Source organism: Thalia democratica, chromosome 8 (genome assembly GCF_965202585.1).
Source record: "Thalia democratica chromosome 8, ktThaDemo2.hap1.1, whole genome shotgun sequence".
Classification (NCBI taxonomy): domain Eukaryota; kingdom Metazoa; phylum Chordata; class Thaliacea; order Salpida; family Salpidae; genus Thalia; species Thalia democratica.
Window position 1 is genome coordinate 5,852,946 of NC_139172.1, and position 26,219 is coordinate 5,879,164.

At 28.8% G+C, this 26,219-nt stretch overlaps 1 protein-coding gene across 2 annotated transcripts in view; it reads left to right on the forward strand.

The window, feature by feature from the left end:
• The window catches only part of LOC145843407 (nucleoprotein TPR-like), a 32,704-nt gene extending 6,785 nt beyond the window's left edge, over positions 1–25,919 (forward strand). Inside the window, exons 7-49 of one of the 2 annotated variants that reach the window (XM_082950884.1) lie at positions 3,233–3,376; positions 3,665–3,833; positions 4,552–4,624; positions 4,738–4,879; positions 5,367–5,459; positions 5,971–6,183; positions 6,297–6,548; positions 6,976–7,176; positions 7,538–7,731; positions 8,024–8,162; positions 8,512–8,634; positions 9,121–9,282; positions 10,103–10,207; positions 10,551–10,745; positions 11,070–11,240; positions 11,477–11,621; positions 11,901–12,034; positions 12,185–12,271; positions 13,397–13,547; positions 13,921–14,132; positions 14,325–14,429; positions 14,592–14,807; positions 15,324–15,490; positions 15,900–16,062; positions 16,478–16,525; positions 16,621–16,776; positions 17,211–17,321; positions 17,575–17,670; positions 17,870–17,968; positions 18,474–18,690; positions 18,801–18,848; positions 19,124–19,317; positions 19,992–20,114; positions 20,373–20,471; positions 20,752–20,829; positions 21,502–21,553; positions 21,676–21,788; positions 21,931–22,080; positions 22,369–22,537; positions 23,306–23,502; positions 24,501–24,613; positions 25,037–25,152; positions 25,732–25,919. In XM_082950884.1, the coding sequence (XP_082807010.1) occupies positions 3,233–3,376; positions 3,665–3,833; positions 4,552–4,624; positions 4,738–4,879; positions 5,367–5,459; positions 5,971–6,183; positions 6,297–6,548; positions 6,976–7,176; positions 7,538–7,731; positions 8,024–8,162; positions 8,512–8,634; positions 9,121–9,282; positions 10,103–10,207; positions 10,551–10,745; positions 11,070–11,240; positions 11,477–11,621; positions 11,901–12,034; positions 12,185–12,271; positions 13,397–13,547; positions 13,921–14,132; positions 14,325–14,429; positions 14,592–14,807; positions 15,324–15,490; positions 15,900–16,062; positions 16,478–16,525; positions 16,621–16,776; positions 17,211–17,321; positions 17,575–17,670; positions 17,870–17,968; positions 18,474–18,690; positions 18,801–18,848; positions 19,124–19,317; positions 19,992–20,114; positions 20,373–20,471; positions 20,752–20,829; positions 21,502–21,553; positions 21,676–21,788; positions 21,931–22,080; positions 22,369–22,537; positions 23,306–23,502; positions 24,501–24,613; positions 25,037–25,152; positions 25,732–25,778 (5,982 nt within the window). In that variant the 3' untranslated portion in view covers positions 25,779–25,919. The remainder of the gene's footprint in view (positions 1–3,232; positions 3,377–3,664; positions 3,834–4,551; positions 4,625–4,737; positions 4,880–5,366; positions 5,460–5,970; positions 6,184–6,296; positions 6,549–6,975; positions 7,177–7,537; positions 7,732–8,023; positions 8,163–8,511; positions 8,635–9,120; positions 9,283–10,102; positions 10,208–10,550; positions 10,746–11,069; positions 11,241–11,476; positions 11,622–11,900; positions 12,035–12,184; positions 12,272–13,396; positions 13,548–13,920; positions 14,133–14,324; positions 14,430–14,591; positions 14,808–15,323; positions 15,491–15,899; positions 16,063–16,477; positions 16,526–16,620; positions 16,777–17,210; positions 17,322–17,574; positions 17,671–17,869; positions 17,969–18,473; positions 18,691–18,800; positions 18,849–19,123; positions 19,318–19,991; positions 20,115–20,372; positions 20,472–20,751; positions 20,830–21,501; positions 21,554–21,675; positions 21,789–21,930; positions 22,081–22,368; positions 22,538–23,305; positions 23,503–24,500; positions 24,614–25,036; positions 25,153–25,731) is intronic. The other variant, XM_082950885.1, reaches the window with a different exon arrangement.
• Positions 25,920–26,219: the final 300 nt, after the last annotated feature.

The window sequence follows — 26,219 nt, forward strand, 5'->3', positions numbered from 1 at the left end:
AGCTAATAAATCGTTGTTAATTAAGCTTAAATACCTAGTAAAAATATCACCATCATCAAAAAGTACACAAAGTGTAAAAAAACAAGAAAAAACTACAATAAGTAAACTACACTACAGTCATAAAAACTATTCTGGGAGTTAAAAGATTTCTTTAAGTGTTTGAAATAAAAGTTTCACACAAACTTGATTATTCAAGCTTTTAAAATAGCATGTTTGTGTAGCAACCCGGTTAAAAAAAGTTCACAGCATAAAGAAATAACGAAAGTTATTAACAGTAAATAAATTACATGCCAAATAAATTTATAAGTCAGCTGGAATGGACAATTAAGTTTCTTAAACAATTTTAACAAAAGTATAAAACTTTATTGAGTCTTTAGCGAAAGAGAAAAACTTATTTTTTATTAAGCATTATAGCAATTCTTTATCTGCAACAAGAATATTGCTATTAAAAATACTAATTGTAAAATATAAGACAAGCAACAAAAAAAAAACGCTAGTTAGGAGTTATTGCGAGAAACGATAAAAAAGAAATCACTAAAGTCAGTTCCAACAACACACATGATTATCTTCAGTAACTACAGAATTATCAGTAAAAAATTGTTAAGGCAAGTTATAAAGTAGCAAAATTTATTATTTGAAATGAGAAACCGTTTATAATTGAAAACTTTTTTAAAGAATTTATGTTGGCAGTAATGAAAAAATTTTGTTTATTTCTTCAATAAAAACAAAAAGTAGCAGCTAGGAAATGCATTAAGGTTATAAAGTCGCATAAATCAAATTACGACTTTAATCAATATGTTAACATGAGAGCACTAATAAAAAAAAATATCGCTCATCTGAAAAAATTTATTAGAAATGTTTTTACTAACTTTGACATTTTAGTAGAATTTCTTTGTTTAGTTCCAAAACGAAGCACAAAAATTAGTGAAATTTTACAAGTAAAGGTGCAATGCAACAATACAAAGTTTTTAGAAGTACAATTTTTCTTTTGCTTTTAGTACAAAGTTTATTTAAATTTAAAAAGCGTTAAAAAATAAAATATATCTGTATTAAAAAACACTATTAACTACTTTAATATATATTTTTAATAAAGAAATGTTTATTTGCTAAATTTGTTTGTGTCAAATCGAAATTTCATAACTTTACATGTAAAAATTGTTTGAAATTCCAGGTTTTTTCAAAAATTCTCAAATTCAAGTTTTTTTCAAGAATTTTTAAGCATAAATTTTTAAGTTCAAAGCTTTTCCGGGATTCAAGTTTTTTTTGCAACACTGATTGTTCACACTTAAATGTACACAATAATATAAATAATATATTGAATTATACCAGCTGCAAAACTTAAAATTTAACATGTATAATAACTCAAACTTACACTGTAGGTTGAGCAAAACTTACATCATAAGTTTAATTTGCCACTCTTTCAAGCAAAAAGCCAGCATGAGTCAACAAAAACATTTCTGATATTTTTGTTTACAAAAAACAATTCTAGCCAAAAACTTATAAATTGACTTGGTTGGCCTGAGATTTGAAGTCTTCAAATAGTGATAGTCTGAGTGTGTGTCAATGTTTAGTTGTTTATTTGCTTGAAGTTGAACTATTTTGGTTAACAATGTACAAACTTGATAAATTTACCATCCCTAAGTCTAGTTTATATTAATTAGGTAGCTCCAAAAAACAGCAAATGCAAGGCATAAAAGTTAACTTAGTTTGACTAAAACAATTTTTCTAAAAAGAAAATATACACCTAACAAAAACTATATTAGTTTATGTCATATATATTGTTTTAAATGTGTCTGTACAAATTTAGATATTACAAGTAGAAACAACAATGTTAGAAAACTATGCATAAACCAAACTTAAACTAACTAAAGTATTAAATAAAAAGTGGTTTTAAATATGAGCATCTTTTTAACTTGTTTGCATATAAATTAATTTTGTGCAAAGAAAACTTCTAAAAAATTAAAATATGTCAAAACATAAATTAAATAAACCTGATTTCTTATTACTATGTTATTTTAAATATTTTTACACTAAAACATAACATTTACAATAAAAAAAATTATAAAAGAAACTTAGGTATAAAAAACAGTGAAAAAGAATATCTAAGCTTGAAGAAATGACACTTAAGTTAATTACTGTGCATTACATTTGTACAAAATGGAAAACATTTGCATTTAGTTTATTTAATAAATAGTTATTATATAACTAACTAACTAAATTCCAGCACTGTTTACACTCTTTTTTCAGATAATTACTTGCTGTTGTAAAAAAGAAGTTATTATGAAACTCAGAAGCTATACTCTTAGAATGCTAATCTGTCTTTTTTACATTTTTAAACTAAAGCAGTATTTTCTTCTAATTATTTTTAAATGTTATACAGAGACTTAATACCAAACTAATAAAATTAAATCGAGTTACGAAAAAATTTAACTTGAAATATATTTTTGCTCAGCGGGCCACATTTACATGCTCGCGGGCCACAAAATTTTCTTTCGCGGGCCGCATTCCATTCAAAAAAATAACGTGCTCGCGGGCCGCAGTTTTACCCTTCGCGGGCCGCAATTGGCCCGCGGGCCGCAGTTTGCCGACCCCTGGTCTAAAAGTAGCTTGGATTTTGAATTACTTTATTTTACAGTAAAAATACTAGGCATGTTCCGGCATGTAGTTATGAATTGACCTTGTAGGATGTTAATTTGTATTTATAATTTACTACTATTATTAAAGTACATACTTCATTTATTTTCTTAATGTTGCTAAAATATTAATTTAAACTAAATCTTGTTTGTTTTGATAGATTTCTTTTAATTTGTTGATGTAGGTTGATTAACGTTAGTATAAACGTACTTGAAAATATTTAGTACATAGATTTAATTTTTTCATTAAAAATTCTTGTAAAATTATTAAAAAAAAACCTAACTAAACTGATTAACAACATGTTTTTAATCAAAGAACAGCAGTAAATATTAATTGATGGACTTGTGCAAAATCTAATCTAACTTCAGCTGGCTGAAGATATTTAAAACATTTAGTTATACTAGCAAATATATGTTGTAGATTTACAATTGAGTTGCCAACTCAGATTAATTATTTTAGAGAAAGTTGAAATAAATTTTAAACCTTGATGTGCCTAGCTTTTCCTTTAAACAGTTTGCCTTCTTTCATTTAGTACTTTTTACTTCGTCCAAGTGAAAAAAGAGGTATTTATCACTTGTTAAAATTTTATATTTAACAGAAAACGGAGATGGGCACGTTGAACGCCAAGCTTGGAATGGAGGTTGAGGAGAACAAGAAGTTGTTGGAAGCCATAGAAAACATGAAGGAGAACGTCGAACAGCTCAACAAGCAGAACGAAAGGCTCCACAAAGAAATGACCAAGGTTTATTTGTTTTTCGTTTTTATTGTAAAACCGGTTTTAGTAAACCAAAAAAAGAATTTTTTACTTTTTCTTCATTATTTGTTCATAATTTTAGCGCAAATTCCTCTTAAATATTAATCTAAACAGACTGGCATATGTTGAAAACTTTAACTGTAATTAGTCATGTTAGGTAGTTTACCAGATTTTTTGTTAGAATTGTATTAAAAAAACATTAGTATTCTTTGAAAACACCCCTGTAAATTATACAAAGCTTGATATTTTCAATAAACTTTACACTGAACAATGTAGAACACGGAAGACTACAACGAGCTTGAGCGGATCCTGCAGGGGGACCTGCTGACGAAGAACAAGCTGATCGAGTTGTACCAGAAGACGGCGGAAGACAGTAGCGAGGAAGCGGGAAGGCTCAGGTCGGCCGTTCACGAGATGAAAGCCGCCGTCATGCCCATCAGTGAGGGTAATAAATAATGATGAAAAATATATTAAAGTAGATTTTTTTAATAAAAAATGTTTATAAGTTTTGACTTTCTATTTTTTGTTAATTTTTTGTTTTACTGTCATGCCCATCAGTGAGGGTGTGTTGTAATTAGTAATATATAAAATATGTGTGTGTGTAAAATAAATAGTAATAACTTGAAGTTTAATAATGGACACTCAAGTTGTCTATTTAAGACCAATCTAATCAAACCAGCGATTCTTAACTTTTTTTTTCATAACCATCAGTTAAGTTACGTTTTATAACGTTAACAGACAAGTTATATACTATATATACTTAAAAATTGACACTCAAGTTGACAAATCTAAACTTTGACTTGTTTGTTTTATTAAAGTTGATTTTTTAATAAAAAATGTTTCTTAGTTTATACTTTCTACGTTTTTGTTAATTTTGTTTTGTATCTACCATAAATACTGTAACTTACATATATTATAGCGTTTTAAATATTTTTATGATACAGTAAAATTGTTTCTATGCACATTTTGCAAAAGTGCACACCGTGAGCTATATAGGCTTTCTATAACCAGTTGAAAACCTACCTTCTTCAAATTGGAATATTTTACCTAGTCAAAATAATGTTGAAAATTTATCGAGTAAAAATTTTATTGCTCTATAAGATAAGTTTTATGGACAGAAAAGTTTTTCTCTTTTTTGATAAAATAAAATAAATTTTTTCTAGCCAACAAGAAGTTGGAGAATGACTTAAAGTTGGAAAAAGCCAAGTATGAAGAAGAAAATAAGGAAAAAATCAAGTAATTTACATCATTTTACATTTTTTTTAAATTTATGCCATAATAAAACGTAGCTGCTTGTTGCATGGTAAATAAAAAAATTTTATATATTAAAAATTCAAAACAACTAACAGGCTTGCAAAGGAGCTTGAGGCGGCAAACGACCTGCTGGAATCTCGCAAGCAGGTGCAGTTGAGCGAAGAAGAAATTGCCAAATTGCACCCGACCGCTGCCATGACCAGCAAGTACATGAAGTCGGGACTCACTCTTACACAGGTTGGTTGGTTTTAGGTTGAACGAATTAACTTTAGTTACACAGGTTCATTATTTTTGAACTGAATATATTATATTTGTTGAATGTGTTAATATATTAATTATATAAATGAATAATTACTTAATTGTTCATTCAACCGAGTTTAAGTAGCCCTTAAAATATATAAAAAGTATTATACCACAGATAGAGTTATTCTTAGAGCTTTTTGAGACTCCGTAGATCTGTTCTTAAATTTATATGAGAGCAGTTAAACGCCGTTAGTCGGAATAATAATTATTTATGTTATATTTTTTATATATAAAATATATTTGGGTATAATAGTAAATAATCCTTCACAGTCACACTTACTTTCAACCAAGGTTAAGTAGCCGTTTTAAATAAATGAAAAGTATAAAATAATTAAGCTTATCGTTTAGGTTAAAACAAAACCCAGTGTTATAATAGACATTTGAAATAATATTGTTTAAATGAGCTAATAAATTTTAACAGATGTATTCTCACGTATTAGAACTGGAGGAAGAAAACAGCACGACAAAATTTGAAAATAAAAGGCTCAACCAAGCTATGGAGGACATACTGGAAGTAAGTGAACTAAATAAATTATTTCATAAATTAAAAAAAAGCACAGTATTAACTTTTAAATAAGAATGTTGTTAGATTAATTATTTTGTTGTGTATAAAAATAATAGTTTTTTTAGCTTTAAGTTTTTTTTTGTAGTTTGGTCTATTTGGGTATGCAATTTAACTACAGAAAATATAAGTAGAATTTTTTAGAATCTAGAATATAGAATAAAATATTTAAAATAAAGTACATGAAATTGAAATAAAAACATTTTGAATTTTGGATTTACTTTTGTTTAATTGTATTTTCATTTACTTGAGTTATGAAACTGTCAAAGCAATAGTTTTCATGTAAACTTTCAAAAAATTAAATGCAGAAAATTTACGTAGCTTTAGAAAAAAAAAAGATTTAAAAATAGAACAGATGAAAAAAAAAATTACTTAATGTTTTGTTTAACTGTATATTTTTTATACTATCTATGAAACTTTTAAAGTACTATAAAGATTTCAATAATTTTTTAATTTTTCACAGGAAATCAACGCGAAGACGCCGGCCATTTTGCAGCAGAAGGCGGATTTGGAGCGGGCGCTGGAGACGGTGGAGAAGCTGACCAATCAGCAGTCGGAAACGGTGGTGGAGTTCCAGCGGATGCGGAGCGAGGGAGACGACCTGAGGAGAAAGTGCTCGTTCCTGGTGCGCGACCTGAACAGGTACAAGCAGGAATCCAATGATCAGAGCAAACAGGTTAATAAAATGTTTATTAATTATTTTGAAAAAATATTAAAATATATTAATTAATATTAAGGTAATTAATATAATTATATAAATTTTGTACCATAATTTTTTTTTGTCATCAGATCACTCACCTGCTCAAAGAAGTGGAAGAGTTGCGCCACGGCAGGAACGTCACCATGACGACCAGCTCCCTCGCCTCGCCCGCCAGGAAGACGAGGAGGAGCTCGCAATCCGCGGTGACGTCACAATCGCTGGTGGTCAACGACGACGGGAGCTGCAACGACGTCAGCTCGTCCTCCGAGGTCATCGCCAACTCGCTCGTCACTTTCAACGACATCTCGGATCTTCAGGAGCAAAACAGAAAGCTGCTTGCTGTCAGTTTGACATTTATTAATATTTTGTATATTTATTTGATATTTAGATATTCGTTTTCAACATTTCTGTTGAATTTTAGTATGATATTTATTTTCTGGTCTAAAACAGCATATACGTGGCACAAATTTTTCTTTTCAATTTTAAAGCTGAACAAAAGTCTTAGCATATTTAAATAAATGAATATAGAAATAATAAATTAACAAACAATTTACTGCAGAAAAGATTTCAAGGTTAATCATAATGTATTTCAACAACAATAACAATTGTAAAACCATTATTTTAATCTAATCATATTATATTTATTTTCAAATTTTAAATTTCAATCACCATAATCACGAATTTATTTTTAAGTTTTCAAATGTGTCATTGTTTTAAAATAACATCTTACATTTTTGTATAAGTTTAAAAACTTCAAATATTTTCTAGGTGGTGCGTCAGCTAAGCGAGGACGCGGAGAAAGCGGAGAAGGAGACTTTGGACGCGAGGCTGCAGCAGATGCAGGAGGACCTGGAGGAGGCGAACGAGGAAGTTGAGCAGCTGAAGAAGGACAGGAGCAGGCAGATAGACATGGTGGCGCAGATAGTCAGGCAGAGGGACATGTACAAGGTGCTGCTGTCTACTGAAACCGTTAGTTGTTACATGAAAAAGTTCTTTGTTTTGTATCACTTTAAAATTTTATTACCAAAATAATGTTTCACTCGTCTAAAACAATTTAAACGAGGTCTCAGCTCATTAATAAAATTTAAAAAAATATTGTGAACATTAAAGAAGATATTATACTAGAATAGAAATAGAAATTATATATAAAAAAACAATTACTTTTGCTTTTTATACGAAAAATTTTGATCCGATTGGTTTTATTATGTACCCATGATGCAATAGTTTATATTTATTTAGTTATTCAGTTTAACACTCTGGTATTTTTCTTACCCTTGTACGCTTGTTATACTACTGAAATAAAAATAAAAATCTCAAATTTTCTGAACAGAACGTGCCAGCGGGCATGCTGACGTCAAACGTGGAATCGGGCGGCGCGGAGCAGCAGCAGAAGCGAGCGACGAGGTCGACGAGCGGCTCACCGACGAAAACGATGAAGAGCGAGATAGAGGGATTGAAGAAGGCGCTGCAGGCGCAGAAGAAGCAGAGCGAAGATGAGGGCAAGCAAGCTGAAAAATCTTACAAGTGATTTGCGTTTGTGTCGAGTTATAAAATGAATTATAAAAACATACTTTGCAAGCTTGTTTTCAAAATTTTATAATTTCAAAATACACAATTACACTGTTTCATCGCAAAGCGGATTTTCAAACTGTAAATATTTTGCAAATAGAATGTTCTAAAATAAAAAACAGGCAGAAAAGTTTTATTCCTACAACCTGATTTTTTTTTCTGTTCAATAAAAAGTAAAATAATCCAACAAAAGTAGTTTCTTTCGACACCAGTTTATTACAAAATAGTAACAACTTAATTTAAACAGGCAATTGGAAGAGAAGCTTGAGCAAGTTCACAAGAAGCTGTCAGATGAAGTGGTTATCAATGCCAAGTTGGAGAGTAACGTACAGTTTGCAAACGACAGAGTTAACAGCATGAAAAAGAGCATGGAATCGTACAAAAAAGTTTTCATTATTTTACTTTTATTTTTATGAAAAAAAGTTGGTCTTACTAGTTTTAATGTATACTATAAGTTTAACCTTTTTTATGTATTATAAACTTTAATATAATTATTGCTATTAATATTGCTATTTCAATGTTTTATTTTCTATAGTACTTAAATTTTGTAAATACTTATTCTTTATTTAGTGTTTTCGTTTAAACATTTTATATCTAAAAGAGTCAAAGCTTAAAGCTAATAAATAAAACAATCGAATGCCTTGATAATAAATTTATTTTCGTAAATTGAATATTTTAATTATATTTGTTAATTTAGACTATTCACTTACTTTAAAACTATATGTTTTATTTTAGGAATGTGAACTACACAGGACTAGGTACGAGGAAAACAACAAATTGAATGGAAAACTCGAGCAAGAAATAAGCACTTTGCGGGATAACTGCAGAGACTTCCAACAAAACATTTCTACTCTTGAAGTTTGGATTTGTTTATATATACATTAATAAAATACTATATAAACTCATTTATTTACCTTTATCTTAAATTACGTTTTTAGTGAAGAAACTACCATTTTTGTGTCATAAACTTGTATTTTGACATGTAGCTAAATTAAAAATACTTGAAATGAAAAATTAAAATTTAATAATTGACTCCAGTTTAACTGGTAATAACTGGTATAAAATAACTAGAGTATTATTAGATTTTCTATCATTTATAACCCTATCTTTCAAACTTTTTTATTTTACGTTTGCTAGCATTTATTTTCTAACTTAACCATTTAAAACGTTTTGTTTGATTGTTTGAGAAGTTTTACATGCATGTTATGTACAGTTAAAAAAATAGTTTCAAATTCAAATGCATCAAACCTCAAATGAGAATTGATTAAAAATAATTTGAAACGCTTTTATTTGATTTATATATTTTTTAACAATATTTTAAAACAATACTATTTTTATATGCAGGTGAAGTACGCGAGCGAGCAGAAGAAAAACCAACTGTCGCTTCAATCCCAACTTCACCTCAACTCGCAAAACGAGAAACTGCAGGGCGAGCTGAGAAATCAGCGGGAATTGTTGGCCAATCAGAGGCAGTCTTTCCAGTGCGTGGAGGACAACGAAGCTGTTGTGAGTATTTTTCCGTGTTTTAATTTCTAATTAAATTTAGTTAATGAATATAATTTATTGTTGAATTTTCTATTTTTTTTAAGTGTGTATGTAAGATGCCACTTTTAAAATCTAACATATTGAACGTTTTCAATAAATTTGTTATGCAATACTTGAAAGAAAACTATTTGCAATTTGTCTATATTTTACTTAAATACATTTTAAATTTTTATAGTGAATATGTGAAATGCCACTCTTAAAGCATTAATTTTTTTTGATAAATTTATTATAAAATACTTCAGAGAATTTTCAATAAAATAAGTTGTAAAAGTTAAATATTATGAAGCTTATGTATGAAGTTGTCTTAAATTTTAATTTAGAGTTGATAGGTCATTTCAATTAAAATAAAATAATTCTCTACGACACTACAAAAAATTTTACTTACATAGTAAAGCGCTAATTTAAAAGAAAAACCTAACAAGTTTCAATTTTGTGACTAGATTAGATTAATAAAGGAATTATTTTAAATTGTTTTTCTTTTAAAGTTTAGTTTTTTCGTCTAATTTAATATCATTTTAAGAAACTAGGAAGTTTAATAGTTTTATTTAGACAAATATCTCATACAGTTGTTGGTTTTCACAAAGTTAAACAAGCATAGTTTGTTTGCTGAATAAGAATTTCTAGTTATTGTTATTTCGTAATTGAAAGTCTTCTAGCTTTCTTTATTTAGACTTTTAATTGTTTTATATAAACCCAAAACTAATGTTATCCTTTACTTATCTATAGTTTTTTTTAATTGTATGCAGTCTTTATACATTTTTTAATTTGAACAATTAAACAGGTTCGCACTCGATTGAACGCGGCAATGAAGTCGCTGCAATCGGAAAGAGATGAGATGAGCAAGCGGCACAGAATGGAAATCAAAAGTTACCAGGAAAGAACTCAGGTTGGTTGTGTTTATTACGCTAATTTGATATTTAGTAATTCACTGCTAATGAAAGTGTTTATTAATTGCTTATTTAAATATGATTTGCTTGTTGATTTATTATTATTATTAATATGTTGTTTATTTCTTCTAAAACTCTAACTTTATATTTAATAATTTAACATTAGAAGTATAAACTAGTTTTATAGTGTTGCTTTAATTCTTGTATTATTATAAATAGTTTTATTGATTTATTATCATTGTTGTACACGTATTGTTAATTGCTTACATAAATATGAGTAGTATTTATTGATTTGTTTATTATTAACCTATTGTTTGTTATAAAACACATGTTTCATTGCAGAGCGCGGAGAAGCTGACGTTGGAGCATCAGAACAAGCATCAGAGCAACTTGAACAAGATCGCAAGCATGACGGAGGAGGCCACCAAGCTGAACAAACAGATCAGCGAATTGGAGGATGGCAAGGCCGCGCTAGTGCAAAAACTCAAGATGGCAAGCATCAAGTTGAAGCAGTATTCCGGAAACAACGATGGTTTGGTTGGTAATCAATTTTTAATAGGATTCAGAAAATTGTAAAATATTATCTGCATAAAGTTTATAATAAAAAATAATATTCCATTAAGTTGTGTTCAATCGGTAAATTTCAAAAAATTAAAAATATTATTACTATAGCAAGTATAAGCAAACATTGATCATATATTTTGTGTTCATAAGCATTTTGCGGTTGAAGATGAATTGGCAGAAGTTTTTTGTATGAAGATACTATAAACAAATAATTTCTCATACATTCTATTTTCAGTTGAAGTTAAGCTATATAGTAGAATTTTTCTATGAAAAAAAAAAAATTCAATAAATATACAGTCAGCAGTTGAATCGGCTGATAGCAGTGAGGTTCAAATTGCAAAATTGAGAAGAGAAGTGAGGCAGAAGAGTGAGGAAATAATAAATATGAAGGAAAAACTTGAAAAAATGAAGAAGTCCGTTCAGCATTATAATGAGTTGGCACAAACCGCCGAAAACAACCTTAAACAGGTAGCTTCCGATGAAGTATTATTATGATAAAAAATATAGTTTGTATATAATTTGATTTCAAGATTATAATGTAGTTACGAAAAATACTGTGTTATCAATTAGTAAAGTTTTTTTGGCTTGTTTTGAGGAATAATTTTATCATATAAAAATAACTTGAGTTTTTTTTTTAATTTATACTATAAATAAAATCAGTGCTTCCTTACTTAATCAATTATAAATAAATTGTTCAATGTTAGAGCACAAGTGATCACGAGAAAGTGGTGAAGTGCATGCAAGATAGATTTGACAAAAACAAGAAGCAAATTGAAGAGTTGGAAAAAATGAAGGAAAATTTGGCGAGTGAAAACGAGAAATTGAGCAGAGACAGATTATCGACTACTGGTTAATTGGATTAGTTTTGTAATTATAAGGTTAATGTACAACATTCTGTGTTGTAGTTAATAAAAATATGTTCTAGAGTATCAAATTAGTTAAGTTTAATAATTTTTTTTCTGACTATGTGCTTTGGTTTTATAAATATATAACACAAAGTATTGCTGCGAAGTATAAAATGCTTATTAGTTACCAGTTTGAATGTTTTTTAATTTTTGTTATTTTTTCAAGTGTTATTACTTGTATATTACCCTTTTTTTGATATTGAACAAAATATTTCATTCACAGAGGAGGTATCACGAGCGACTGACGAAGTAAGAAATAAAATGTCAGTTTTGCAGCAAGAACTCGACATCGCAACCAAGCGGATGAACGATGCGATCAATGAAGCGGAAAATTGCAGGAACGACGTTGTTGAGCACGTGAGTTTTTGTAATTTATTTTGATTCAAAACGCAATTTTGTAAACACGCTAGTATCAACGAGTTTATATATATATATATATATGTATATTTAAGTAAAGTTGTAATTGTAGATTGCTGTTGATAGTTTTATAAATAATCTGTTCAACAGGAAAAGAGGTTCGATGAAGCAAATAACAAATACCAACGCGAAGTGATGAACCACGCAGATCTCATGAAGCAGATGATCACCGTCAAGGTATTGTTCTTTGTAATTTTGAGAAGTTGCTTACTTTTCAATATAAAATAAACCTTAAAAGTTTTATAGTAGAACTTTTTGTTTTAATTATTTTTTTTTTGGAATTTCAAATAGTATATTTAAAAGTAAATGATTACGTGTAGGTTTCTGTCTTTTGGAATTTTAAAAGTATCCATTTCGAAATAATAAATATTATAACAACATATACTTCAATCGAGTTTTGACAATAGAGAAAAGTAATTATAGATGGATGAAAACTCAATAAGACTGTCTAAGCAAGCTTCATTAGCTGTAAAATCCACCTTTTATAGTGTTTCGCTACGTGTTGTGTACAACACCAACCACCCGCTTTACGGAATTGTGAAAGATGCCACACCTATCCATCATTTGAGTAATGTAGTATACATATTTAAATGTCATTGCGGAAATGACTACGTAGGTCGAAAATCTCAACGTTTCACGTCAGGCGAGAGCAGCATGTCACAAAAAAGCTTAAAAGGTTTATTTTTAATGACGACGTTAAGCCGAAAGGTGAACAGTCCAAGATCCAAGAGCTTCTTCTCACCAACCTTGTTTGTGCTGAGATTTACCTGTATAGTAGATTCGAAATTTTATCCAGAGCAAGAAACTCTCACCATCTCTCAGTTCTAGAATCATTATTCATTAGAACTCGCGAACCGAAAATTTGTAAATAACAAGATTTACACGACTTAAAATTTTATAAATAGCGTGTTTTTAGTATTATTATTGTTGTTTTTTGTAATGTACTTTTTATTTAATTTTGTTTCAGGAACATTTCAACTATATTAAATGTTTTTGTTCTGACAGTTTTGTTTTACTAACAACTTCAAGTCAGCTAAGTATATTTCAACTACAATTTAAACATTTTAAACATACTTTTATGCTTTATGACGTAACAATTTTTAGCTATGTATTTCGAAATGACTGTTTATAATTAAATTTGCACTGTATTAGTATCAGTTTTTATCAATTTTTTTCTGATGATGAGCTAAACAAAATTAGTTATTAAACTATTTTAAAATGAGTGACTTATGTTTAAACTTTTTAGTTAATAATAGATGTCAAATCTCAATAAATTAAAGTTTACTTTAAGTTTTTAAACAGAACAAAAGCAAAACGCAAGCAAACCAGCTGAAAAATGCCAGATCTGAGTTGAAAAAGTTGGAAAAGGTTTTGAATGAAAAAGAAAAAAGCTGGAAGTCTACAGAAGATAAATTGAAATCTGATGAAGAAAAATTCAAGCAGAGAATTAAAGGTTTGCTGGAAAAAGTTTTATTAATTTCAGTTAATTTTCTGTGTTATACGATAATTCAATATAAAATTCTATGCACTTAAAAATTGCAACCCTTTTACTATGTCTAGCTAAATACCTTTTTATTTTAATCAAAGGTTTGCTGAAAAAAATATTTAAGAATAATAACTTTTCTGTTTTATTCTTATTTATTTATGTATAAGTTTTAGCTTACTGAAATTGTAAGTATTTTATATTTTTGTTGTTAGTTATAACTAGTTTTCTAAAAATAATTAAAACTTTTATGTACCAAGTAATTAAAAAAAGAATGCAGTTTTGTTTACTTGTTTGTACAAGTACGATTAATACCAATTTTAGGTATTTTTATTTTAACCAGATTTGGAGTCTCAGAACGATTTGCTCCACACTAACGTTCAGGAAATGACTAAGAAAAGGTTGTCTTTCGGATCCCCAATCAGATCATCTCCTAGAAACAAGCAGGCCCCTGTTTCCATGGAAACTGCTAGCGAAGATTCTTCCAACGAGAGTTTGATGAAAGTCATCACTTTCTTGAGGAGAGAGAAGCAAATTTGTACCACGGAGCTCGAAGTTTGTTTATTTCTGAGTGTTTAGTGTTATATATTAAAATAAGCTTAAAATGTTTTTTATTATCATAAAATTTCAGGTTTTAACCGAACCGAAGTTGTTTATATGTACTAGAGTTGCGAATTTTTTTTCTTATTTATAATAATACAGTTGCAATTCAACTTAAATTTAACAAATGCAACTTAATATTACTAGTTGAAGAAATCAGAGTTAACAAGAATGGAAATACGACTTGATCAAGCTCAAAAACAACAGAAAACTTCTCAGGAACAAATCGTCGAGGCACAAAAAGCAACAGAGGTAATAAATTCCAACTTTTTGACTCAAAATATGTTTTTTCTATAAAAATAAGTTGATTAAAGGCTCTTTTTAAATAAGTATTTCTAGTTTTTACTTCACAAAATAAGTCAACTTTAAAAAACACTTTGAAAAATTTTTTGATCAACAAATTTGCATGAACAGAGCAACCAGCAGAAGTTAGGCAAGCTGAAGACATTGGAGCGTGAGTTGGCCAGCCACAAGGTGGTGCAGGAGAGCTGTAACAACCTTCGAATCGAGCGCGACAGCCTGATGAAGGAGGTGCGTGAAGCCAACAACAAAGTGCAAGCTCTGCAAAAACAAAACTCGCCCATACTGAGCAAGAACCGCGAACTCACCGTGACCAACAGCGCGCTTACCGTCAGTTGTTTGTATTTATTTAGATGTTTCAAGTTTTGGTAAAAACTAATAATTCGCTTTCATTTTCTCTTCGTTTTAATTATTTTCTTCAACAAACGTTTATGTCGTATATGTGAAAATAATTAACCTTTAATTTGACAATAAGTTTAAATTTGCATTCATACTAAGTGTATAATAAGTAATAACATTAAAATAACACTCAGCTCAATTGTTATTTATAGTATCATAGTGCTGATTTTTAAGTTTTGTAAAACAGTAAATTGACATTGTATGACCATAAGTTATGTAAATACAATAAAAAACGTTTATCTCAGTAATCAAATAAAATGCAGGCGGAAAATTATGCATACTAAAACAATGATAACTAACAACATTAATTTTAGTATTAATAACAATATTAAATACGTTTAATAACAAAGTTTTGTAAAACAACAAACTGATTGTATATACTAGTTATTATGACTAAGTTAGGTATAAGTAAAAACACACAATATAAATTTATCAAATAAAATGCAGGCGGAAAAGAAGATGCTGAAGGAGGAGGTAGGAAGATGGAAGGAGAGATGCGAGAAAGCGCAGCAGTCACCGATGAAGAAGAACGAGGAAGTACGGAAGCTCCATCAGGAGAAGCAGGTTCTCAACGTTAAACTCGATCAGATCAGCAAGGCCCTCAGCAATGCCAAGTAAGTTGAAAATTAAAAATAACTTAAATCAATCTACATAAATTAATACTAACTTACAACCATAAATTAAAATATAGTTAAAAGTTGTTTATTACAAATTCAGACAGTTAGTAAGTTTCACCGCTGAACGGATTATCTAATTGTGGTTCTTATTCAAATAGTGATTGGTACTATTTGAATAAGAATAGCAGTTTGACAATCCGTTAAGCGGTGAAACTTATTATCAATTTTCTATATTTGTTCATTATTTTTTATGTTTATTTCTTTTTTCTTTTTTATACTATCACTTTACCCTTAATCGTTACCCGTCGGTAAGCGGTTTTCAGGTTTGGTTGGGTGGGAATTTTAACCATGTATTTAATCTTAAAGATACTTGATTTATGCTTACGTTGTTGTTTACTTGTGACAGGTCAGAGTTGTCTGTGTCGAAGAGCCAGTTTCAAAGCTTGGAAGAATCGGTTCAAAACTTGAAGGATTCGAACAAGAATCTTGAGATGCAGATCGCTGAAAAGAACAAGGAAATTGAACTGAACAAGACGGCCATGAACGAAAAAAGTGACAGAGCTGCTAAAGTTAGTATTTATTATTATAAAATGATGAAGAAAAGCTCAAAAACTTTGTTTACAATTAATAGATACAAACCCAATAACTCATACACAAAACTTAACTTTATCACGAATTGATATAAATAATTAGTGTTTATGGATATTGTAAAATTTTAAGTTGTTAAAGATTAAAAATAAACTAAACTTGGTTTTTTCAAAACAAAGCCTTAGACAAAGTTCAAAAATCTCGTAGTACATTAAAACCTAGTATTTTAATTTTATCCTGTGTATCTAATAAAGCACCCATTTAAATTAGATAATTGCTTCAAAATTTATTTATTAATGAAGAAACTTCAATTAAAGTAAATCAATTAGAAAGCAAACTTAATTTGCTGATTAATATTAAAAAATGTGTTAAATAAAGAAATCTTATTATTTTTAGATCAGAAATTTGGCTCGAAAGTTTAAAAATCAATCTGAAGAAGCCGAGGTAGTAAAATTTATTCATTTAATTAATTGAACTGTGATTCTTAAAACAATTTAAATTTTGTTGTTTTGTTTTAGATACGATATATTTTACTTAAGGCAAAGAATAAGGAACTGGAGACGAAATTGGAAGAACAGAAGCAGCAGCAACAGAAACTGGAGGAAGAAATGAACAAGTTGAAAACAGCGCCTCCAAGCGGAAATTCAAAAGACGACGAAACTCAAACTGAGGCCGCAGCTAGTTTACAGCAAACTGTTGGTTCTAGCATTTGTTTTAATTTTAAAAATTATGTTATTTGTAGAAAGATATGTAAATTATAGTGGATACAAGTTGTGTTTTTGTGACTTTTATTTGTTTGTTATAATTAATTTGTGTTTTTTAATTTAGTTTGTTTAATAAAGCATTAGGTCTAAAGAGATATATTATTAGTCGGTGTTCATAATTTTCCAGTACATTAAAAGTTTATGGTTTATATTTTAAATATTTTTAAATATAAAACTATATTTTTGTTAGTGTTAAAATTAAGATTTTGCTTAAACTTTTTAATATTTGATTCCATAAAAATGTGTTTATAGAATTAAAATACACATGTTAATTATATAACCATTACTTTAACATTTAGACTGTTTACTTTAATCTTCTCTATTTGTAAATACTTTAATCAAATAAAAACTGATTAATACTACAGCCAAACGAACAAGCGAGTTTAAATGCAAATATTCAGCAAGAACTGAAGTCGCAAGTAGGGTTGTTGAAAAGCATGCTGGAAAACAAAAGCAAAAAGCTCGAAGAAACCACGGTAAATTGAAAAATATTGCTAGTTTTTACTTGTTGTAAATGTATCCAACAAAATATTTTAAGCTTTTAAAAATTTTTTAATGTACCTTATACTTAATGACAACAGAATATAACTTATAAAGTGTGATAACTGCAAACAAGGTTGATTGAGTAATATCTAACTGTAATGTAGGACATCTTAACCAGTATATAAATGATTATATTAACTACTAGTGTGTACAATAACCAGAATCAAATGATAGTAATTTTCACAGAAAAAACAAAGTGAGTTGGAAGAAAAGTACAAGAGAATGCACAGGGTTCTCATCAATTCCCGTAAAAATGAGCAGCAGCTTAAAAACGAGCTACAGGCTAGTAAAAACTTTAGACAAAATACTCTAAACTTATACTTCGAAAAAATTTCTTGTAACATTTTTGTGTATTTATCATATTTATAGTTTGAGTAAAACGTATACAGTTATTAAAGCTTATAGTAAATTTTTTCTCGGAAAATTTTTTTTGTACAATCTTTTGATTATTCGAATAGTAATGCTAATTAAATAATTTTAGGACTCGAAAAAGACTGCTGACGAACAAAAAGAAAGTTTGAAAAGAAGCGCTCTTGAGAAAAAATCCAATGAAAAATCGGTGCAGGATCTTCAAAACAAGGTACTTGTTTGTATTATTTATTTTCGATTATGACAAGAAAAAAAAAACTCACCACGAAATGAAACTTACTTGAAATAACTTGCGAATAAAATAGCTTTGTATAAATGAATTCGTTTTTTTTTTAATTTTTAACATTTCAAAAAAAAAAAAAAAGTGAAATTTAGACTAATTTCAAAAACAAAATATAAAAACAACAAAAAATATCCTACAAAAAAAAAATTAATTTGTTATAAAATAAATTACTAATTAATTAACTAAATTTTAAAATAGGGTTTAAAATTCTTGGTTTATTTAAACTCCTGAAAAAAGCCATTTCTAAATATTAGAAATAAACAGAATAAAAAGTTTTATTTTAAAAAAAGGTTCTACTGACCGCATAAAGTTAATAAAACACTTACTAAATTAAAAGTTGTTCAAAATATTAAGTTAGTGTTTCATTTCAACTTCCGAAAAAAATATTAGTGTTTAGAAATAAACAGAATAAATTTAAACGTTTAAATATCAGGTGGAAGAACTGCAGCGCCAGGTTCAGGAATCGTCAAATTTCATCAGGAAGCCGCATCGACCCGAAATATCGGGCATCAGGGCGGCGGTGAAGCCCATGCAACCCCACCAGAAGGTTGCCACGGCAACGCAGCAGAAGGTCATTCCCGCCTACACCAGAACTGCCAGGGTAATCCCCGGAATGAGGGACGACAACAACCAATCAGATAACCAAGCAGGTTTGTGCAGTTTTGTACATAATCCATTAAAACTTAACTAATGTTTTTTTGTTTTTAAAGATGATATATTTTTATTTTGTATCATAAAACAATTAATTATATTTTCACAGGAAGTTCTTCATCATCTCAAGTTCCATCATCTTCCACTCCATCAACTGGTTAGAATTATTTATATAAAAAACTTTAGTTTTTTTTAAAACTATGTCTATGACTATTTTTATGACACTTCGAGTTAAAAAAATATAAATAACATAAAACTATTTTTTTGTATATGAATTTAAGAAAATATCCAGAAGAACAATTAGCTTTGTATTTAATTTAAAGTTTAAAACAGAATAAAAAAAGAAAATAATGAATAATCTACAAAGCTTTCATATCAATATGAACTCTGTTCAATCAATTTTATAATGATACAAAACATATTGCTATATAGCTTCAACTTCATTGCAAGCTTCAACGATCAGCACGGCGCTTGTGTACCCGATGAACGCGTCAACGTCGACCCAGGTGGTCGCTCCCACCAGGCAGCAGCAGCCAGGTTCGCCGGGACAGCAGGAAGATCAGCGCTCGCCGGAGCAGAACGTCGTTTCATCTTCGGACGACCACGAGCTTCAGCAGCAAGTGCAAGTTTGTATAAAGTTTGTTGGAGTTTAAGGGTTAAGTTTTTGCATCAGCTGTTTTCAGTGGCACTTTGAAATAAGTAACTATCTGTATTAGTTTCTTGTTAAGTCCAAGTTTGTATAAATGTATTTGTTGGCGTGCAAATTTATTTTCCGTGCAAAAAAGTTATCGTGCCAAATTTTGGCTGTGCAAAAATTTCATCGTAAAAATGTGACGTTGTGCAACAATGCTGTCGTAAAAAAGTTTCATCGTGAAAAAATGTCGCCGTGCAAAAGTGACGTCGTGCAAAAGTGACCCTCCGTGCAAAAGTGTCCCCTCGTGCAAAATTGACTCTGCGTGCAAAAGTGATCCTTCGTGAAAAAGTGACCCTCGTGCAAAAGTGACACCCACCCGCTATTTTCAGTGGCACTTTAAAATAAGCTACAAGTTCACTATAAGTCTTAACTATATTTATTAGTTTCTTGTTAATCTTTAAAATGGTTGTTATAATTAGGACTCTTTGGTTAAAAGCTAAAATATGTTTAAGCATTATTTTCCAGTTTGTATAATTGATAAGATGTTTTAGTTTAGTCTACAGGTTTTGCTTACATATTCAACTACTGTGTAATGTTGTTTTAGTATTTGTGATATGTTTCTGTGTTCCTCTATTGACAATATCAAGACATATCATATTGTTACAGCAACCAACATCGAGCCAGCAAATGTCGCTGACAAGTCCGAATGAAACTGCTGCAGTTGAATCAAATTCGACCACAGCTGAAGTTGGATTCTTGTTCGGGCAGCAAAACTCTACTAGAACACAAGTCAGTTTAAATTTAACTATTTGAACAGTTCTTTGTTTAACAGATTAAAAAACTAATGTAAAGCTTGAATTTTGTCATCCTTCAACTAATAATTGCTGTGTATTAAGTGTGATCTTTTTGGCTATCTTGTGTTGCAAAATCTATTTTCTGCATAAGTTTTTATTAATTAAGTATTTGTTGCCATTTAAAAAAGTTTTTTATAGTTATTGAAAATTTTATCAGAAGTTTTATTTACTTACTAAACATTTATTTAAACAGGGAATGAAGAGGAGCCGGGTTGAAGAACAGCAACCAGAATTCCAACCTCAACCCGCCTCCATATTCGGCAACAATACATCGGTGTTCGGCTCATTGAAGGTTGTTTATTGAAACTTAACAATTTAGAAGATTGTATTATTAGGATGAGAAAAACCTCCTTTCTCAATATGTAGTTTTTAATTTTTCCAATTGATTTTATTTATTAAGTTTGTTTTTCAGTATTAATAGTTAAACACGCTTTAGTTTCGAAAAAGTTTACTGATAAATGCATCAACTATTATATTATTTTAAAATAAAAATAAATAAAAAAAGTCCAAGCATTAACAGGATAAATAAACATGTATATAAACAATACATTATCAGCAATTTTATTATACAGCAATCGAGTTTCATGCCCGTAACAAAGAAAACGAGGTATGATGCGGACCAGTCTCAACAAATTCAATCGAATGAAGCTGTTAGTTTATATATCAAAAATATTACTAGCAAAGAATTTAGACTATTTAACCCAAGTTTGGCTATAAGATTTAGCAGTTTACTTTCAACATTCGTCTTTAATTAACGATTCTCTTACACAGTCAGCTTAAACTAGCCAAGGTTTTAGGAATTAGTAGACTGACATTGACTGATTTTTTTAAACTCAGGCTAACTTTGAATTTTAAAGAGCCAATAGATGTATAGCACAAGTACTAACCTTAGATTATTAAATAAGTTATAAAAACATCAAAATATGTTAAGCTGTATATAAAAGAAAAAAAAATGCTTCTAAAATTGTAGGTCCTCAAGTTTTTAAAATTTAAAGCGTTTAAAATTTTTAAGTATTTTAACTGATTTACAAATGTGTTTAGCAAATTGTTTTATTTTCTATCTTTTTAGTTGGGTTGCGTGAACTGTAAGTTTATATAATGACATAAAATAACATTCAATACTATGTTGAACTTTAACCCTTAAACTAATTCCCACTCAGGATTGTTTTTAATGACTTAAAACTAATATTTTTCGGGTTTATAAAAATTATTTAACCAACTTTTAACAAGTACATGACTATTCCAAATAATTTATTATTAATAAAAATCACTTATAAAGCGTTAAATATAGTACAATTAATTAAATTACTAAAAAATTATAGCAGTCCGCAATGCAGTCAACTTCCACAGAAGAAACTGTACAAATCCCAGCAGGTTTGAAATATTTTTTGTTTATAACATTTTTTTTCTAAATATTTTTACTAGTTTTTACGTTAATATAAGCTTTGTAATGATTCTAAAAACAACATGAAATCGCATAAATTAAATTTTCACAGCAGAAGACCAAGTTGCCACGTCATCAACAAACCAACAGAATAATGACGTCATAGTTCTCAGCAGCGATGACGAAGCAATAGAAGACGAAAGTAATGACGTCATCCAGCAAAATGTAAGCTTTTATATAAAGATTTTTTTTGTATTTAAAATAGAAAGTAAGATTTTAACTCAAATATAAAATCAACTGATATATACCAAAATTATCACATTTGTTATTATGCTTAACGTAAAACAAAAACTATATTTTATAACAGTTGCAGGTTGATAACGTCATAGTTGGCGAAGAAGCACCCCAAATTGAAGCTGATGTGACGCCACAAGCGGAAATGGTTGCCATGAGAGCAAGAAGGAGACCTGAACCCATAAACCCTGGAAATTTTCCCCCACAACAAAGCAGTAACCAGGTAAAATTATTTTACTAATTAAAAATAATATTCTTTTATCAACAAGTTTTCAAAATATAAAAAAATATTTAAATTAATGTAATCAAAAAAATTTCAACTTGTAAAACTCTGCTGTTTTTGTTTGGCTAGCAAGTCCTGAATATTATATTCTTTAAAAAGTTTAGGGAAAGTTTTAGTTGAAAAAAACTATATATATATTATGAAGTCAAAGTTCTATATATTTAAAGTTTTTTTCTGTACCATTTTTTTGATAGTTTTAAGATTGTAAATTATTATATGGTTACTTAGCAACAGTTGGAGGAAATGGGGGACAGCGTTGTTCCGTTCACCCCCACAATAATGGTCAACCCGGAGAACTCGCCCCACAATCCTTCAATCGTGACGTCACAATTCAGATTCGGTTTCCAGGACAACCAAGTTCAGGTGCCAAGGTTGATTGTTCAACCCTCCCAGCAAGGTTTTTTTTCTAATAAAGTTTTATTTTTGATAAATTTTTAAACCTATTTATATTCAATTCTTTCGATTTATATTTAATTTTTATTTATTCAATACTAAAGTGTGTTCGCTTTCATTGATTCGAATTTATTTATATGAACTAATAAACAAAATATAAAATAGTTTTTTTTTTCATTTCTGATGTAAATGGTAAAACTAGTCATAAAGTATTCTATCGGTCGAACTAACAAATAAGAAATTGTCGTTGTTAAAAGAAAAAGTTCACAGCATAAGCTTTATGTCTTTTAATAATTTAACTAGAGTCAGCAACAAGTTATGAAGTGTTAATTTCAAGTATATTATTCTATATAGACATCTTTTTTATTTATAATTTCAAATATTTTATTCAATTTAGTCATTGTGTTTTATTTATAATTTCAAATTATTTCCATATCGAACTCTTATGAGGTTTCTTCAAAATGAAGCAAAAGCACATCAAATCATATGAACTCATGAATCAAGCAAACATCAACCAAGTGCTCCCTACCCCTAATAACTGTTTATTAAGTATTCTATTGGTTGAAATAATAATAAAGAAATTATCATTGTTAAAAAAAGGTTATTATAGCAGATTTTTTAACAATTAAACTATAATCGGCAACAAGTAATGGCATTTAAATAATAACTTCAAATATTTTATTCAATTTAGTCATTTTGTTTTATTTATAATTTCAAATATTTTATTCAATTTAGTCATTTTGTTTTATTTATAATTTCAAATATTTTGCAGAAGAAAATGAGTTGATTGCAGATTCTCAAATAGACCAATCAAATGTGCTTGTTTCATCTCAACTCGACCAATCAAATGTTGATATTTCATCTCAGATCGACCAATCAAATGTTGATATTTCATCTCAGATCGACCAGTCAAATGTGGTTATTTCTTCATCGCAAATGCAACCAGCCAATGTACAGTCATCATCGCAAGTTTGAATTTTTTTTTTTTATCGATAATTTGTTATTAATACTTAGTCAACTTCAAGTATTAAATGCAACTATTGTTTTTAAAAGTTTAAGACTTAGATAAAGTTGTTTTATTGTAAATTGGTCTTAATTTTAAAACCAACGTTTCACTTAAAGTTTTCTTTGTGATATATATGTTCTTAGTTTCATATGCAAAAGTTTTAGAAAATATTTCGATAATAAACAAACATTGAAAATATGGGAACGTGTCAAAATTGCACGAAACAAAATTTCACGAGGGCACAAAATTTCACGAGAGCACAAAATTGCACGAAGACAATTTTGCAGCGAGGGTAATTTTTGCACAAGATTAAAAAAAAAAAAATCAAAAAAAAAGATGAATTAATAACAAAAAAAAAAAAAAAGATACTGACCGAGGGTAAGGGTTAGGGGTTACAGTGATAGTAAAAAAAAAACTAATAAAATTATTATTAAAAAAACAAAAAAAGATACTGACCGAGGGTAAGGGTTAGGGGTAACAGTGATAGTAAAAAAAAATCTAATAAAACTACTATTAAAAAAACAAAAAAAAGCTACCGACCGAGGATAAGGGTTGGAGGTAACAAAGATAGTCAAGTAAAAAAAAAACAAGATTAATTAAAAAAAAAAATTAAATGAAAAATTCAACTTGTGTAATAATGTCTCCGTGCAAAATTGTATGCTAGTGCAAAAATGCTCCCTTCTGTAAAGGTGTCTCCGTGCAAATTTTACAGCTACCCTTAAAATTTTGCTAAAATTATATATATTCAAATTGGCTTCATTATAACAAGTTATAAAAGTAACTTATCACATTAAAAAAAAATCATTAAATAATTTCACTCTTAAAAGATTTCATACTTTTCCATTAAATAAATTGAAATTAATAATTTTGTCTCACCCTTAAGTTTTATAATCCAATTTTAGTACAAAAATAATTTAAAAATATTATATCACAAATAAAATTATTTAATAAAATTAATTAGGATGTGAGCAGCAGCAACATGCAATCTGAAGAAATAATCGATCCAGTTGGTATCATTGAAGGGGAAATTACCGAAAATGAAGCAATTGTTGATGAACCTGCCGAAATCTTGCAGTGAGTTTGTTAATTAAGATTAATAGTTTTTTTTACTCCGGCACTCAACACATATAAGTGGTTTTAGAAATTAACAAGAGATTATTCAGTTTGCACAAGTCAATAATGCTTGAAAATATTTATAAAAAGATCATGTTCGGTTTGCCGAACTATTCATGAACTGAAAATGCATCACAGTCCAGATATTTTTGTTGGCTGGCCGGAAGTCGCCCATCCCTAAAGTACCTGCATCTTAATCAGTCGATTATGACGTCATGTGACCTTTTCTTTTATATTTATCAGCTTTAAAAAAGCGATTAGTTAATAACATAGTATGACTATTCAAAAAAAAAAAAATATGAATTTTATTCTTTAATTGTTTTCCAACGTCTCGTAGCCAAAATGCCTGATAATTTTTTTTTATCTAATAGCTTAAATATTCAGAATTGCCGAGGACGAACCTTCAACTTCCGCGCAAACTTCCCAGGGTCAAAGAAGGGGAAATATTCAGGGGATTCCCCTCGGAAGGGGCAGAAGGGGAGGCAGATGGAGAATTAAGGGTAAAAAAAATAACATTTGGTTTTATGTATTTAAAAAGAAATATAAGTTTTTCTCAAGTAAAACGACAAAGTATTTTTTTTTAATAATTAAGAACTTGTATATAAAACCAGCTTTTGTTTCATATAAGTTTCATATAAATTATGTTTCTAACGATTCTTTTACGTTCATGAATTAGTTGTTCACTATATTTTATTTTGAAAGGAATACAAATAAATTTTTAATTAAAAGTTTTAATTAAAGTGACTCTTATCAGTATTTACTACTAAGTACGTGAAATTAAATACACAATGTTACAAATCATGAAATCAATAAAAGTTCAGAATAATTTTTAATGTACTCGTTAGTTGTTTGTGAATAATAGTTAATTAAAACTTTTTGATATAGGTTTTATTTTTGTTTAAATTTATCAAATAGTTTCAGCTTCATTGTTTTCAAAAAGGTTGAAACTATGCAAACTTATAAAACGCTATTTTGTCGGTTACTTTTTAACTTAAACTGAAATAAAATAAGTTAAAACTAAATAAACTCATTTAACTTTTTTAAGAACTATATATTTTAAATATTGTTAAAATTTTTAGGAACGAAGTTCAGGAACAATCAGAATTCTCCGAATCAGCAGCAGTAGAAACTTGTATAAATTTGTTGTATACATGAGTGAAAGTGTAAATAGTATGTTGAATGTAAAGTTGTAATTATGTTTCGGTTTGAAAACTTTCTATAATATTGTACTTTTATTTTCAAATATTCAATAAATTTTATTGACTGTTGTTTTGACTTAAATAACTAATAGTTATTGCTTTAAAAAAAGTTAACACCTTCCATCGTAAATGTGTGTTATTAAGTATAAATATGTAAAATATAGTTATTAAAAAATAAAATGAAGTATTCATTATTTAGTGCGTAAGTAAGATTAATTTTTAATAAAACAGTAAATAATTTTGCACATCCTTTATCCATCATTTATACAAATTTGTTCTACTTTGTATAAACTAGTTAATTCATATAAAAAAAATTACTTAAATCAGCTTTAATTTTGATTTAAAAATTATTCAGAAAATTAGGACAT